General features: G+C 39.8%; 1 protein-coding gene and 1 long non-coding RNA gene across 3 annotated transcripts in view; both read right to left on the minus strand.

The window, feature by feature from the left end:
• Positions 1 to 3,497: 3,497 nt before the first annotated feature.
• On the minus strand, positions 3,498 to 5,084 carry LOC146609704 (uncharacterized). 2 transcript variants are annotated; one of them, XR_014905079.1, is made up of 4 exons: positions 5,024 to 5,084; positions 4,514 to 4,570; positions 3,913 to 4,002; positions 3,498 to 3,824 (listed from the first exon to the last, which is right to left on the minus strand). It is a non-coding gene; the product is annotated as an uncharacterized LOC146609704 (long non-coding RNA). The 2 variants fall into 2 exon arrangements; XR_014905080.1 differs by having other exon boundaries at positions 5,015 to 5,060.
• A 1,653-nt stretch (positions 5,085 to 6,737) lies between these two features.
• Positions 6,738 to 14,934, minus strand: part of pard6gb (par-6 family cell polarity regulator gamma b) — a 34,476-nt gene continuing 26,279 nt past the window's right edge. The window contains exon 3 of the mRNA XM_085346542.1: positions 6,738 to 8,281. Within this exon, the coding sequence (XP_085202668.1) occupies positions 7,218 to 8,281 (1,064 nt within the window). The 3' untranslated portion in view covers positions 6,738 to 7,217. The remainder of the gene's footprint in view (positions 8,282 to 14,934) is intronic.

The raw sequence follows: 14,934 nt of genomic DNA on the forward strand, positions 1-14,934 counted from the left end.
TCTTTCTGATCTACTGCCGTGTTTTGCCTTGTCAAATGACTAGATCACGTGTGTCGCACAATGGACGGAAGCTCGTAAGGGACAAAGGTGTTTTTAGTGCAGCAGAAAACGGAAAATGTAAATAAAGAAAAATACAATATAAATAAATAGAATATAATGGAATACATTCTCAATGGTGGATACAAGCGCCATTTATTTGCATGTCTGCCCCTTTGGATTCATGCATCAAAATTAATAAATTCCATTAGCCACTTGAGTTTTAAAAATGTCAAAGTTTTTCAGTTTATTTCCCATCATTTTCATCTTAGGACACGGCAGTTTTACAACAGAATTCCAACCACTGGATCAATTTTAGAGGTTTTACTCTTAAATTTTAGTGCTTTTAACTATTAAGGCAAACTTACAACTTGAACACTTCAAGTAAAAAGAGATAACTGCAATGAGATTTGTTATAGTGCAATGAAAAAGTATTTGCCCCTTTCCTGATTTCTTAGTTGTTGTTGTTGGGTTTTTTGTTATTGCATATTTGTCACCCTTAAACATTTCAGATTATCAAATAAATGTTAATATTAGAAAAAGATATCCAAAGTGAATAAAATAAGGGAGTTTTAAAATTATGATTACATTTATTAAGGAAAAAAAGCTACCTGACCCTGTGTGAAAAAGGAATCTCCCCTAAACCTAATAACTGGTTGTGCTATTCTTGGCAGCAAGAACTGCAATCAAGCCTTAGTGCTAAGTGGCAGCGAGTCTTACACATCTCTGTGAAAGTATTTTGGCCCACTCTTATTAAGGTCATACCATAGCATCAAAATCTGATTTAAGTCCAGACTTTGATTTGGCCACTCCAAAAGCTTAATTTTGTTTTGTTTTTTTGTTTTTCTTTGTAAGCCATTCAGAGGGGGGCTTGCTGGTGTGTTTTGGATCATTGTCCTGCTGCCAGATTTGAGATGAGGGCATTAAGCTTTTTCACCTTTTTCTGGTAGAGTGCAAAATTCATACTTTTACTCTTAGAGTATTTTCTGTAGGTCGCCAAGTTGGTTTGGGTAGCCTAATCTAAACTGCCTAAACTGGACATAACATTAAAATTGGGTGAAAAGCTGGGTACAGGCTAACACAGAAAGGCAGATAACCATTTATCATCACACCAACAGCCAATTAGAATCCCCAATTAACCTGACGGGGTCTTTGGACAGGTTTAAACCTGTGTGCTGATGCACCACTGTGGTGCTCCGCTATCAAGTTAGTAAGATTAATCACACAATACTGAACCCTAAGTTGAATTTCACAGCAGTGATCACAACTATCTACTAATCCACTGTGAGAACTTATAATTTTGTCTTACCATCCAAGTCTTCTCCCCTCTACATAAACATACACTGGAAGCTGCACATCCACAGACACATCTTTAACTCTTTCATACACATGCAAACTCATATGGTATGTATGTATTTATCTTTCCCAAGGACACTTTAACATACGGATGCAGGAGCTGGGGATCGGACCACCGACCTCCTGTATGTGCCACCATTTTTGGGAGGGGCATCGGTGGCAGTTGGGTAGCCAGTGAGAAGCATAAGCATAATCAGATGTGACACCCCTGTTAGCAAATAATTTCTAAAATCGATTTCTACATGGATGAACTTGTATGATTTGACACCGAGAGCATTGAAAAGAGGCAAGTGTAGTTTACTTTTGGGAAAAGATTAAATATTTATGTTGTGGAAAGTGCTGTAGGTTTTTTTTCCAACAAGCACTAAGGACTCTTGCAATAGAAAAAAAAAAAAAAAGATTGTCTGGTCTGATAAAATACAACAGTAACTTTTAACATTTCAGTACGTGTTATTCCAGTGTCGACCAGCATGTGGCAGAGTGAAATACGGCATGGGGACTTGGGGGAGTTCAGATGTCTGACGCAGGTCAACATGTTTTGTATGCAGAAAAAAAAACCTGCCTATGATCAAAGGGGTTTAACACGTTTTAGCATACAAAGTATCCAATGAAAAGGATTACCTGTCAAATCCGTCAGGCTTGTGCAGACGTTTCCAATAATTCCCTCTGAACCTCAGATCTTCAGTTGGACGTGTTCATGTCCAAGAAAGCATTAAGGCGGCCACGTCTGTTTATTTTGAGTTTGTCGGCTTTAATCGGTGTGCGCTTGAATCCTATATTCTATCAGCTGAACATCTGTATCACATGTGGGGAACATAACATAACTGTTTCTAACTGTAACTGCCCTTCCTCGGCTGACTCTGATAAAAGGACACAGATAGTGAAGACTGATTGCGTGACAGTTAGGATTTCAGGTCTCCGGCTAAACCCACAGTCTGCTGACTGACAGTGCTGACTAGTTGGGTGTGAAGGATCTATTAGATGTATGAGCAGTGTGGCACCCTGAACAAACACAGGAGGAAAATATTCATTAGCAGAGAAGTGAAAGATGTTTGCTGCCGGAGGGTCTCTGACATGCATTCCAGTTGCATATCTAGGTTGGAAGCAGAGGCTGTAGCCAAAAGCAAAATGATGATAAAGCTGTGCCCGACTCAAGGAATTCAACCTTCAGATAGTCTACATCTTGACTTTGTGATGTCTAAAGTGAATTATTTTGTGAAACAAGACCTTAATTTCTTATCTTCTCCTTCAGCCTGACTACTGCTTTCTAAAAGCCTAGGATTTGTGGCTTTCACTGTAGCTTTTAATGACTTGAATGAGGTGCAGATGACATCACTACAGACTCATCACCTTTAAATAGCCACAAGTCTTTGTGGTTTTACACGAGTCAAGATTACTTTTACTTAAGCTTCAGAAATGGTGCTCCAGAAATTCACATCACTTATGCCACACTGTGTGGTTATGAGTTCCTACACTCTAAAAAATATTTTGTTGCCTCAACTTAAAAAAGTAAGGTAACAATTTCCACTCAGCTTTTTAAGTTACAAATTTTGCATATTATTAAGTAAATTCAGCAAGTAATTTTTAGGTTTGGCTAACTCAACTTGTTTAACAAACCAACATGATTTACCTTGACCTCCACAAGCATAATTAAGTTTATTCAACCTAATATTAATTTAAAATTTCTGGTAAAATTAAGTTGAGAAATTACATTAGTTGAGTTACACCAACGAACTTTTTTACATATATCCTACTCACAATTATCCATGTCAATTAGTTTAGGTTTCTATAGTAGCTTTTCTAAAATCACACAAAGCCATTTCACTTATTCCAATTGATTATTTTATTACAAAACATTTTCAAAGTAATACACTTCTGTGTCAATACAACATAAATGAAACATTACAGCAGCCCTTTAATTATAAATGACTAAAAAAAGTACTTCATGTACATTAACATTAACTTAAATTGGTATCAACTTGTTCAACTTGTCGCAGAATCAAGGAAATGACAAAAGATTTTAATGTTCAACAACAGAACAATCCAAAGCTAAGATTATATGTATTACAAACTTTTCTCAAAACTACACTCATCTAGGACTGCATACAAAAACGTAAGAGGCACATCGGAATACTACAGTCCAATTCACATTCGTTTCATGACAGAAGTTTGCACTTAACAGACATTACCCGTGGACTGGTTTAAGCCCATCAAGTTCCAGAAATACCTCTAGTGTTCTTTACTTGTTTTGGGTAGCTCAGATTGAGAGTGTATATAAGCCCCATCATTAAGGCACACACTCTGGGCACATCAAGGTCTTCCAGGACTGCTGTTCCTTCAATCACAATTTTAGCGACAGCTTTGAGAGACACTGCTGCACGTCTGGTGACTACAATCTTTACCATTTCTTCTGGGAACTGTTGTTCACCATCCTGGCAAGTAGGTAGTTTAAATGGAAACATGTCAGCATTTTATGTGCCATTTAAAAATAAAACACAAAAGAATGCGAGATTCACCTACCAGCTGTTCTCTGAAGAGATCCTCTTCCTTCTCTTTCAGATACACCTTCAGGCAACGGATTGCGACCTCTCTCTTCATTTCCACCGAACTCTGGAGAATAAAAAAAGCAAAACAAAACTTAAACTTACAGTTTATTAGGTGAAAAGTCAAAACTATTACATTTATGTGACTTGCATTGTGCCAAATATTGATTTTAAATATGTTTTTAAAAGAAATAAAGATGTAATCTTTGTAACTTCAATTTAAACTGTTACACACTGGCCTGCTTTAACTGCCCACTTTGCTAGCAATAGGATGAAGTGACTAAAAGTAAATGTAACCTAAATTTCATCAACAGCACAATTGTGCTTTTGATGAATAGGACCTGAATCAGAGAATGACATGAACTATAACTGTAACTGTAACAACTAATTCATCAATACACCTGCGAGGTACATTATATATACTTTCCAGTTTTAGTAGTAGGTGGGCTAAATGTTTCTCAATTAAATTAGGCAATTCCCCAATTTCTTCATCCTCTTCATTTGCTACATCTTCACACAATGGATTTTCATTATGTTCCTCAAGAGGATCATCTCCTGCATTCAAACGACTGACACACCTCTGTATCAGCTCAGGCTTGAAGTCATCCAATGAGTGAGGAGTGTGTTTTCGGTTCCTATGAGAAGCATATGTTCAAATGAGCAGTTACTTTTAGTCAGGGATAAATTCACCACATTTTACTCTATCAGTAATTAGTTACCTCACCCGAGACCATCTTGTGGAAACACGAATTTACTCTGACACCATGATAAAAATGCAGGCAGCTACTGACCGGTTAATTTGAACATATACGGGTTCAAATTGAACATGCTCTGCTGTCGGCATGGTCTATCAGCTAACCAAATGTACCCTGACAAGTGACATGTTTTAATGTCTCTTTTATTTGTGAGGAACGTTTGCTAGCTAAAAGAAACGGCTAGCTAAACTTAAAAAAACAACAACAGCTCTACTCTGCTAAATTACGATTTAAACCATCAAATTTCAGTTTTTTTTTTAAATATGACATTTTAGAGTGTACAAATATAACTTGTAATTCATCTATTTAGAATTCAGTACTTACTTAACTCACCGAACACAGTCGAGGGCAAACACACCTCTTCTCCCACGAAGCCACAAGAATCCAGAAACTGTTGCGCAAGATACGAACATATGCTACGGGGTTGCCCTCGTCTGTCTGAATGGTCTCAATTCAAACAGGAAGGATGTTGAAACTCATTTTTACATGTTACACAAACTTAATATTTTCTGTTGTTGATTGATGACAAAAGTATTTTATTCAATATACTCAAACATTTAAGTTAAGGAGCTGTTTTTTCATTTTTGTGTTGCACTGACTTCTAACATTGATTATTCAACTCACTGAAACGTGTACATGTAGGCAACTTACTTTTTTTTACCAGAAAAATGCTTTTTTGTTAAGTTCTACCGACAAACACAAGGAATATTTTTTAGAGTGTAGTTACTCTGAACTGGAATGTCAGCCTCTTTTCTTCACCATCAGCTTTGAGTTGAATGAAAATCTTCTGGCCTTTAGTTTGAAACCAAAACTTATTTTTCCATTTTGTTTAGTACAATTCATGCAGTCATCTGTGCTTAACAGCATCTTGTGTCTGTTCAGTACAAAAATACATTTTAAAGTAAATACACTCACTGGCCACTTCATTAGGTACACCTGTACTATTGCTCATTAGCGCAAATATCTATATAAATTGTATATAACATAACTCATATCCATTTTTGCATGTAGATGTGGTCAGTAAACCAGCTGAAGTTCATGCAGAGCATCAGGTTGTAGAAGAAAGTTGATTTAAGTAACTTTTAAGTGGCATAGCTGAAATACTTAGATGGGCTGGTCTAAGTATTTCAGAAACTGCTGATATGTTGGGATTTTCCCCAGACAGCCATCTCTAGAGTTTACAGAGAAAACACCCCCCCAAAATAAATAAAACAATCCAGTGAGTGGCAGTTCTCTGGGTGAAAATGAGTTGTTGTCAGAGGTCAGAGGAGAATGGTCACACTGCTCTAAGTTGTAGTAACAAATCACTTGTTAGAACCACGGTGTGTAGATGACGTTTTCAGAGATGCTCAAGCTGGTGATGTAGCTGTGTGGGGTATATTTTCCTGGCATGCTCTGGGGTCTTTAGTGCAGAGCGACACACAGCCAAAGTGTTGTTGCCAACCATCTCCATCCCTTTATGGTAAATGGTAAATGGCCTGTATTTATATAGCGCTTTACTAGTCCCTAAGGACCCCAAAGCGCTTTACACATCCAGTCATCCACCCATTCACACATACATTCACACACTTTATGACCACACTGTACCCACGGCTGCTTCCTGCAGGATAACACACCATGTCAGAATTCAAATCAAACCTCAAACTGGTTTCTTGACCATGACAGTGAGTTCACTGTACTCAAATGGCCTCTATTGTCATCAGCTCTCAATTCTTAAGAATGTGGTGGAATGGGATAATGACATTAGTCGAGAAATCTGTGGCTATGATGTGATGCTATCGGGTCAATATTGACCAAAATATCAGAGGAATGAGCACCTCTGTGAATCAGTGCCATGAATAAGGAGTTAAAACAACAATAAGGTGTGCCTAATGAAGTGACCAGTTGTAGTTTGAAAGCTCTAACAAGCTAAAAAGATAATTATATAAATGCAGAAATGATTGTCTCAATTTAGAAGCCATTAAGTGCATAAGTAGTGGAGCAAACATCACATTTATAGTTTGCATAATTGTGAGACAGAATAATTTATTGAAACAGATACACGGATTTGATCATAAAGCATAAAAGACCTATTAAAAAAAACAAAAACACTCTACACAGCATTCATCAGAATATAAGAAATATAGATTTACTCTTTAAAACATCCACATAAACAAACCCCAGTTGGTCCCAGTAAGAAGAATGAAAAGGGTCTTAATAAAAAGTGGTCACTAAGTAAAGACACGAGGCTGTAGGTACATTCAGAACTACGATAGTGGACTCGCCTAAAAACAGTTATTTGTTCTGATGCTTATTACAAAACATACAAATTTTCTCATGTATGATAAAGATGACTTTAAAAAAAACAAACACAAGAAATATGTACACAATGCTCTTTCCTGTTTGCAACTTCCTAACATCAAAGGTTTTGTAAAACCAGACAGAAGTTACAGTTAGTATCTGACAAAACACGCACATGCTCATTATTTAGCTGTTCCAGTTTAGTCTCTGAGCAGTCGGGATGTTTGTGTGTCTGTGTTTGTAAGTATTATAGGGTAATGACAGTGCCGTCCTCCTCCACCCCTCCTCTGGGAAGTGCGAGACTGTTTCGTGGGTCAGTTTTCAGTGAGCTGAGGATTTTGTGCAGGCTGCCGTTGCTGTGGCGGAGGGCTGGGTTGCTGGTATGATGAAGCTGCGCGTGGGGTTGATGGCTGTGAAGGGACTGCTGGTGTGGGTTATGCTGAAGGTTAAGGTCTTTGTGGAACTGGTAGCTAAGACTGCTGTGTTGGTGGTGGTGGGACCCTCCATTTAGACTCTGCTGGGAGTGGAATGAAGCAGTGGAGACCACCGATAGTGGTCGTGTGGGAGGGCTCGGAGGGGCCGCCGAGCCTGAGGTGGTGGTCGGATTCTGGTGTTGTGTGCGGGACGCACTGGATGCCAGCGAAGCATTGGACCTCTGAGATGGCCTCTTGATGTTTTTCTCTATGACGACGTCATTATCCTCGTCACTCTCCAGGTCATCCTGATAACCATGCGCCCCAGAAGGTGGCATCCCCCCTATGTTTACATACATGTGACCGGTTGAGCCGTTGCTATCGGACGACTGGCCCGAGCTGCCGGAGATCCTGCTGCTGCGGACAACGTTGTTGCGCTGATTCACTGGTTTGACGGTAACAATCAGGTTGTGGCTGTTGGCGATCATCATATCTGTTACCTGATCCAAGGATTTCCCCGTCACTTCAATGCCGTTCACTTCCAGCACCTCGTCATTAACTGCCAGCAGCCCGGTGCTCTCCGCCAAACCTCCAGGCACCAGCCGAGATATGAAGATGCCAGGTACTTTCTCCAGTCCGTGAGAAGTCACGCGCACGCTGACTCCATCTCGAATGTAAAAGCCCAAAGGTTTGTCTGAACCGTGGCGATACAGGCGGACACGGCGGTGAGATTCAGGCAAGATGTCCACATCAATGATTGAGGAAACGGGTCGGAAGTCCTGTGGCATGCCGATGCGGATGTGAGGACGCTTGCGGTTGACGTCGTTGCGCAGCGCGACCACAGGCTTCTTCTTACGTGTTATGGTGTTGGAGGCAAAGTTGGTATAGTCTATCTCTTCTGCAAAGAAAGAGACGAGACAGAGAAAGAAAAAGATTTAGTGACAAGAAAACCATTTCAAAATGTTTATCTTCCATGTGTTAAACCAAGGCCCCATAGAAAAATAACTATTTGCAAGTATGAATCATGGAAAACTAGTCAAAGAACAAAAATATAAATCTGGAACGGAACAAGATAAAAAGGACTATCAAAACCTCTGTTACAAACCTTTGTGCAAATGATGCACAGATGTAGCTGACCCGAACTGTCCTGGGAAACACCTGCTAATCATTTACACAACTTTTATTCCAGATTTGACACAATATTTTAATTAGAGGAAAGTTATAAACAACACCGGAGTGCTCAGAGGTTTACTCACAAGGTTTCTATGCAAAAGTGCAACTTGAACAGGTCAACTAGATTCAGATGCTGTGTGTGTGTGTGTGTGTGTGTGTGTGTGTGTGTGTGTGTGTGTGTGTGTGTGTGTGTGTGTGTGTGTGTGTGTGTGTGTGTGTATGTATAAACTGCTGAGTTTGCTGAGCATTCCAGTGCAGAAAGCTGTGACCCACCCCTCTGCTACCAGGCTGCAGCTACATGGATAACAGGGTTGCATTTCTGCACGCAGATACAAAGTCACATGAGGTACATGTACCATAACCCATACAACTCAGTATCAAATGTTAAAAAAACAAACAAACAAAACCCCTCATTGTGCTCTTTATAGCTAATTAGAAAGTGAACCATCTTCCACGACCTCAGTTCACAAGTGACCTCAAAGGACAATGAGACAACACGATGTGGAAAGAATGAGCTGAGGGAAGATTTGTTTGCTAATCTCAGTTAATGCTCGATGTTTCCAACCACAGATTCAGAGCCATCGATGAAACAATGGAGGCCTTCATGGTGGACTTGATTAGTGCTCCCTAGCCTTTTTATAATCTGACAAACCCCACAGGAACAACATCATCCCCCCAACTCTGAAGCAATTCCAATCAACTGTTATTTAACTCCTAATTGTTTATAATGTTAATCATTTGTCATCATGTCAAACTGTCAGAGAGTTTATCAGATATGTTAAAGCTTTGAGCAGTTACAGTTTTAACTACACAAAGTCTCTAGGAATTACTTTTAGCCATTTCAGTCATTATTGAACTTTGATCAATTTTCATTTGTAATTTAATAACTGCTCTGAACACCATTTTAAATAGCAATTTTACCCAGTCATCCCTTACCTTTTGTTCTGTCTGCATTTATTAATTACTTTTAATTAACTTCTCAGGCCAAATTTGTTCAGGTTCACTCATCTTTTCAATTAAAATTGTGCTACAGAAAAAACACCTCCTCTGGTACTTTTTCCCTGGTTGGAAATCAGTGGCTTGGATCACCCTGTCAGTGAATGACTGACATTTAAAAAAAAGAAAAAAAAAAAAAAGTAATCACTGCTGAGCATTAAACAAACAACAGCAACAAACCTTTTTTTTTTTTTTTTTAAAAAGGGATGAATGTGTATTTACAGTTTCACATTGACTCACATATGATTACACATATGTTCACTGAGTTGTATTTCTGACAAAGATGCAAATAAGAGGAGGAGAGGAAAAAAAAAAAAAGCTCTCTAATCTTCTCTTCTCAGGCAGGCAGGAAATCTGGACACAGTAAACCGTGATGTGACAGGAAGCGAAGGTCCCCAGACAGGAGAATCAGCTCCAGCACTTCCATTACTATGACTCATGTTTGCCTGACTGTTAGGGACACTTTAAGAAGAAAAAAAAAATGAAATTGTGTGTTTGACTGTGCACTGATGGTTCAGCACACAGTATTTGTTGGGCCTTTATTCAAACACTGAAATAAATTTCAATTCTGAGCCAGCTCCAGCCTCAGGACCTTTGCCATACACCTCCATATGGAGTGCCGACTCATCATCATTGTATGTTCTCCCTCTACAACTTCTGTGTGCAGACTGATGACTAAGCAATATATTCAATTTTTTCCAAAATCCATCCTCTTTGCATGCATCTTGGCAACGAATCTGGGAAGTTTTCCAGGCGGGTTAAGTCATGTTTTGAATACACTTACCTACAGCCCAACCTTAACAACAAAATACCTGCCAGCTCTGTGGTGGCAGCTAAGTCGCGAACCTCGACTGTGTGCATGCATCAGTTTTGATTGGCTCTGTGGGGTCAGAGGGTGGGACAACTGCAATTTTTTGTTTTTAGAGAATTAATTTTTTTGGGAGAATTAACTTTAAAGTTAAACATCGGCAGGTTAACATAGCTCTACAATTTCTATTCAGAATACTTTGAGTGTCATATCTCTTTCTGATAATGTCTGTATGATGGACATGAAAAGTAGAGAAAAGAATATAATTGTTGTGAAACGCAACGTGTGCTCAGGGTCTTAATGCTGTCAGGTGAACAGAAGCAGCTCCCATGAAATCGGCAGTGCTGTCGACCGTAGAAATCATGGGGAAACACAATGAAAACAAGGCAAAAATAGAAATGATAAAATGTGCAAACTATAAGACTGACATCTCCTGGCTCAGCATGAAATAATGTTGTCAAGTCCTCAAAGACTCAAGCCAAGCTGCTGTGCCAGAAGTGCCCGATAAGGAAGAATAAATTGCTTTGTAAAAATGCATTTTTTAGCAGAGACAGTCTGAATATAATCAAACTTGGTGCTTGGTATTCTAAAATGTATTGTGCATGTTGCAGCAGAAGCTGATTTGATTGAAACCAGACGAGGCATTCGCTGTAGCGCGGGAATTTCTACCACAAGTGAAAGTCTGTCTGATGGGAACCATGTTGGGTGGGATTGCAGCTAGAATGTCATTACAGGTTTTCGGAGCAACACCCTCCTTCCACACCCTCACCTCAGTCTGAAGCAATGCCACGCCACATCATCGCGGTATATGGGGCAACAGATGATTCCCCCCCCCCCAAACTGAAAAGTCTGTAGTTTGTATGCAATGGCTCACAGCTGTTCTGCAAAACCCCAAAGAAGCATATATTTCTGTAATTTGCTTTAAGGGACTTGCATATTTACAACAGACTACAGTGGTGTGCTGATATACCCAAAGGGGAAGAGCTGAAGAGGAAAGACTAGTTAAGCTGTTTGGGGTTGTGTATAAAATCTGCCCCAAATTATCTTCTTTATTTCCAATACTATGATTTCCCTCCATCTTATTTATAAAAACAAAACCAAGACAACAACGATGACAACAACAAAAACGACTTGTGACACAATCAAAATGTATGCAGACGGCTGTTTACCTCTCTAAAAAGAAAGCCTCAAACTCCATACACCTCAGCAGGCAAGTACCAAACACTAAGTAATACCACATAGTTTGATGAAAGAATGAGAGCCAAGACAAAAGGTATTAAATAACAACGACAAAGAGCCAGAGGCAACGCTGTGAGTTGCAACACACTTCACGGGAAAGCCTGAAGTCATATTATATTTAGGAAAACAAAAAAAAAGTCCTTATAAAAACCTGTTTCTCAAGAAAATAATCAGTAGATAAACTGATGATGGATCATATCTAGCTAGTTAGGTGATATGTAGCCAATCAAATTGAGATGTTGAGTAGAAGAAGAAAACAACAGTGGCCACAAAACTTAGTTCATGTCTGTCTGCTGGACTGGGGTAATATATTAATCAAATTAAAAAGCACCTTTCCACTGCAAAAGCTCAACACCTAGTGTCTGCTGCCTGTTGAAAACCCCTCTACATAAGCACAGACACTGTATGCCTTCTTGGTAAACTCACATGTGTTTCTTTAGGGTTTAATAAAGCAGGAAAACTCTCTTACTTGAACGTTTGCATGAAAAAGAAGATGTTTCTAAACTAAATCTTATTAAAAAGGTCAACTACTTGGAAAAGAACCGAGTAAGGATGAACCATCAGTGTCATAGCCCTGCCAAGTGTGGGAGACGCAGACAAACCCAAAGTGAGCATGTTCCAGCTGATAACACGATGGTTAACATAACAACTCCTGACAAACCTAATCCCTGCAGCATGATGAAGCATGATGGGTAAGCTGATGTGAACCCGCTGATCAAAGAATGCCGGGTCAATGCTGAGTGTTTGCAGGTTCGCCCTAATAATTAAAAGCCCGTGAGAAGACTAAATGTTGATCACAGTATGGAATAGAAAATGAGTCAAATTTAGGAATACTTATATGCATGCACACTCGCTAGTAACAGCTGTTTGTACTGTTACTTTGCCCAGAAATACTAGAGAACTCAAGCCAAGCCAAACCAGAGGAGTGAGGTTGAATGCTGACAGATGGAAAAAAAACAAATGAAAACAAAAACAAAAATAACGTTTAACAGTTGAGGTGTGAAGTATCAGCAAAGGTAATACGGGAGCTCTGATTCCTTTGAGAGGAATTCAGTGTTGCAATGCTTAAATCAACATGTGAAAGGGAGTTTTATTTAGCAATACTGGCTCCAAATGCACCACGATGCCAGAACACCACCTTATGTGGCTCCGACTGCTTTGAGGTCAGAGGTGAAAAGGAGTCTACATTCTGCTCTCTGTTGATGTGTGTGCCTGCCACTCCAAGAATGTGGTGGTTAGTCGGCGATATCTCCGATCAGGTTGAACTCCTGCATTACGTCAAGACAAGACACAGCAAGTGCCTATTTTAAACCTGACTATCATTTTTTTTGGCTAATGAGCGCCTTTGCTGACATATATATTTTTCTGTTTGTTTTACCCACAGTTTTTAATGAATCCTTGAAAGGCTGGTTAGCAAATGAGTTTCTGCCTGGTTCTCAGCTGCTATTAAATGCCCCATACTGTTCACACCTTACAAAGCCAAAGGGGGAAAAACTGGAAAAATAGCCTCTGATCCACTCAAGCCCACCTCTAGTTAACCAAAACTGTGAAAAGAAGGCGTTTTCAAGTCCTACTGCTTTTCCAGCCTTTCCCATAAAAAGCAGGAATCTAAAAAGTTTTACGACCCAGCCATTAGGACCTCACTGCACACTTGTTCCTGGCAGGTCTTCTGACATTCCCACTGACTCAAAACAACTTCAGAGGGGCAAAGTAGATGGAAATGAAACACAGCAAGAGTGCACTTCCATTTTGAGGCTGTGCTTTAAGCCCTCTCTGTCAGCTTTGGTAATTTCATGTTTGATACAACATGGCTAACACGCATGATTTAACGGAGGGAAATAAAATCGCAGGGAATTGGACCTGGGTGTGTTTGCTTGTATAAGCTACTCTGTCTAACATAATCAGTCCAGCACACTGTCACATACAAAGTGTTAGGGGTCACCTTCAAGATGTGTGAGCAGTATGTTAAAAGCTTTGCTTGCACCTGTGCAGGAAAAGAGTGCAACCACAGAGAAAAACAAAGTACCTGCTGGAACCAGAGCCTGAACTGATAAGGTCAGTTATTAGTGCGTCTTGTACCATCATGTGAGTGTACATAGGAGTTAAACACTGCTGCAAATACGGTGTAAGACACTAATCAAACAGTGTTAGTTCAGGTATGCCAAAGGGCAACCCCAGAAGATAAGCTAATGTCAATGCCAGATGATACCAGGCATTTGACTGGCTAATCTCACGTGCATGCTAGTCTTGATTGAGCTTCATTTCCTCACCATTTAAAAGCTGTTTTTTGGAAGAATTAAATGCAATCAGTGATATTAAGCTTTATGGTTTTATCACTGCAAAAAGAGTTGTCATAATGTGGGAGTGGGTCGAGGCATCTGCACACACAGCTGGTTAACAGCTTTAGCAGTGGTCTCCACAGTGGTGTGAGCCCAGATACAACCAAGACACAAACAGCCAAGCTGAGGAACTTCAAAAACAACCACGAGGCCAATCTAAACAAAAAGCACTAGTTTGCAGTTTTGGTACTTAAGTAAAGCACTCGTTTTCTCTTCGCCATCATATCAAACACCTCCCAGGCTACTGCTATTGGTAAATAAATAAATAAAAATTTTAAAAATGTCAACCTAAAAGGGTAATTAATAGTTGAACTTTGTGTTTCTGCAGTTATTGCAGGTATAAACGGACCACTTTCATATTTTCACAGCTATGCTTTCTTGTGAGGAGTTACGGGAGAAGATCACACCATTTCTGGTCGGCAGCATTTGGCTGCCTCTTATTTACTACACATGATTGCAATCTTTTCATCAGAGCTTCTGCAAGGATGCCAAAACGTCCTTGCGTCCAAAACGTAAAACTTTATCTCATAATTTCAGCATTATCTCATAATGCTGAAAAGTTCCGACTTCCCAGCTCATTTAAAAAAAAAAGAAAAAAAAAAAAAGAAAAAAGTGTTGGATATGGAGAATTTTCACAGGACATGGCATTTTATCAGCTCACTGCAGCAGCAGCCTATAAGCATCAGTCTGCTGGTCTATCCGGCTACAGTACAGCTATGCATGTGACATTCCTGTGCCCCAACAACCCTTCCAGGCCCCACCAGGGTCTTCGTCCAAGCGTGACAAAGTGCTTAGTGACAGCAGAGACTAATCACTGGAGAGGGAGAGACGAGGCATATAGAGAGAACAGTGAATAGGGCTTGACCCTGCTGCCTTTTGCATTAGGTCACTGGATGCTGTGGCAGTGGGCTCCATTCCTGAGCCCCACAGACAGACACACACAGACATACAGCTGGGAGCTCCTCACTTTCACAACCACCAGGAACATGGCATGAT

The sequence above is a fragment of the Diplotaxodon limnothrissa genome, linkage group LG22 (genome assembly GCF_057381915.1).
Source record: "Diplotaxodon limnothrissa isolate DT_005_m linkage group LG22, D_limnothrissa_male_GT1.1, whole genome shotgun sequence".
NCBI classification, from domain to species: Eukaryota; Metazoa; Chordata; class Actinopteri; order Cichliformes; family Cichlidae; genus Diplotaxodon; species Diplotaxodon limnothrissa.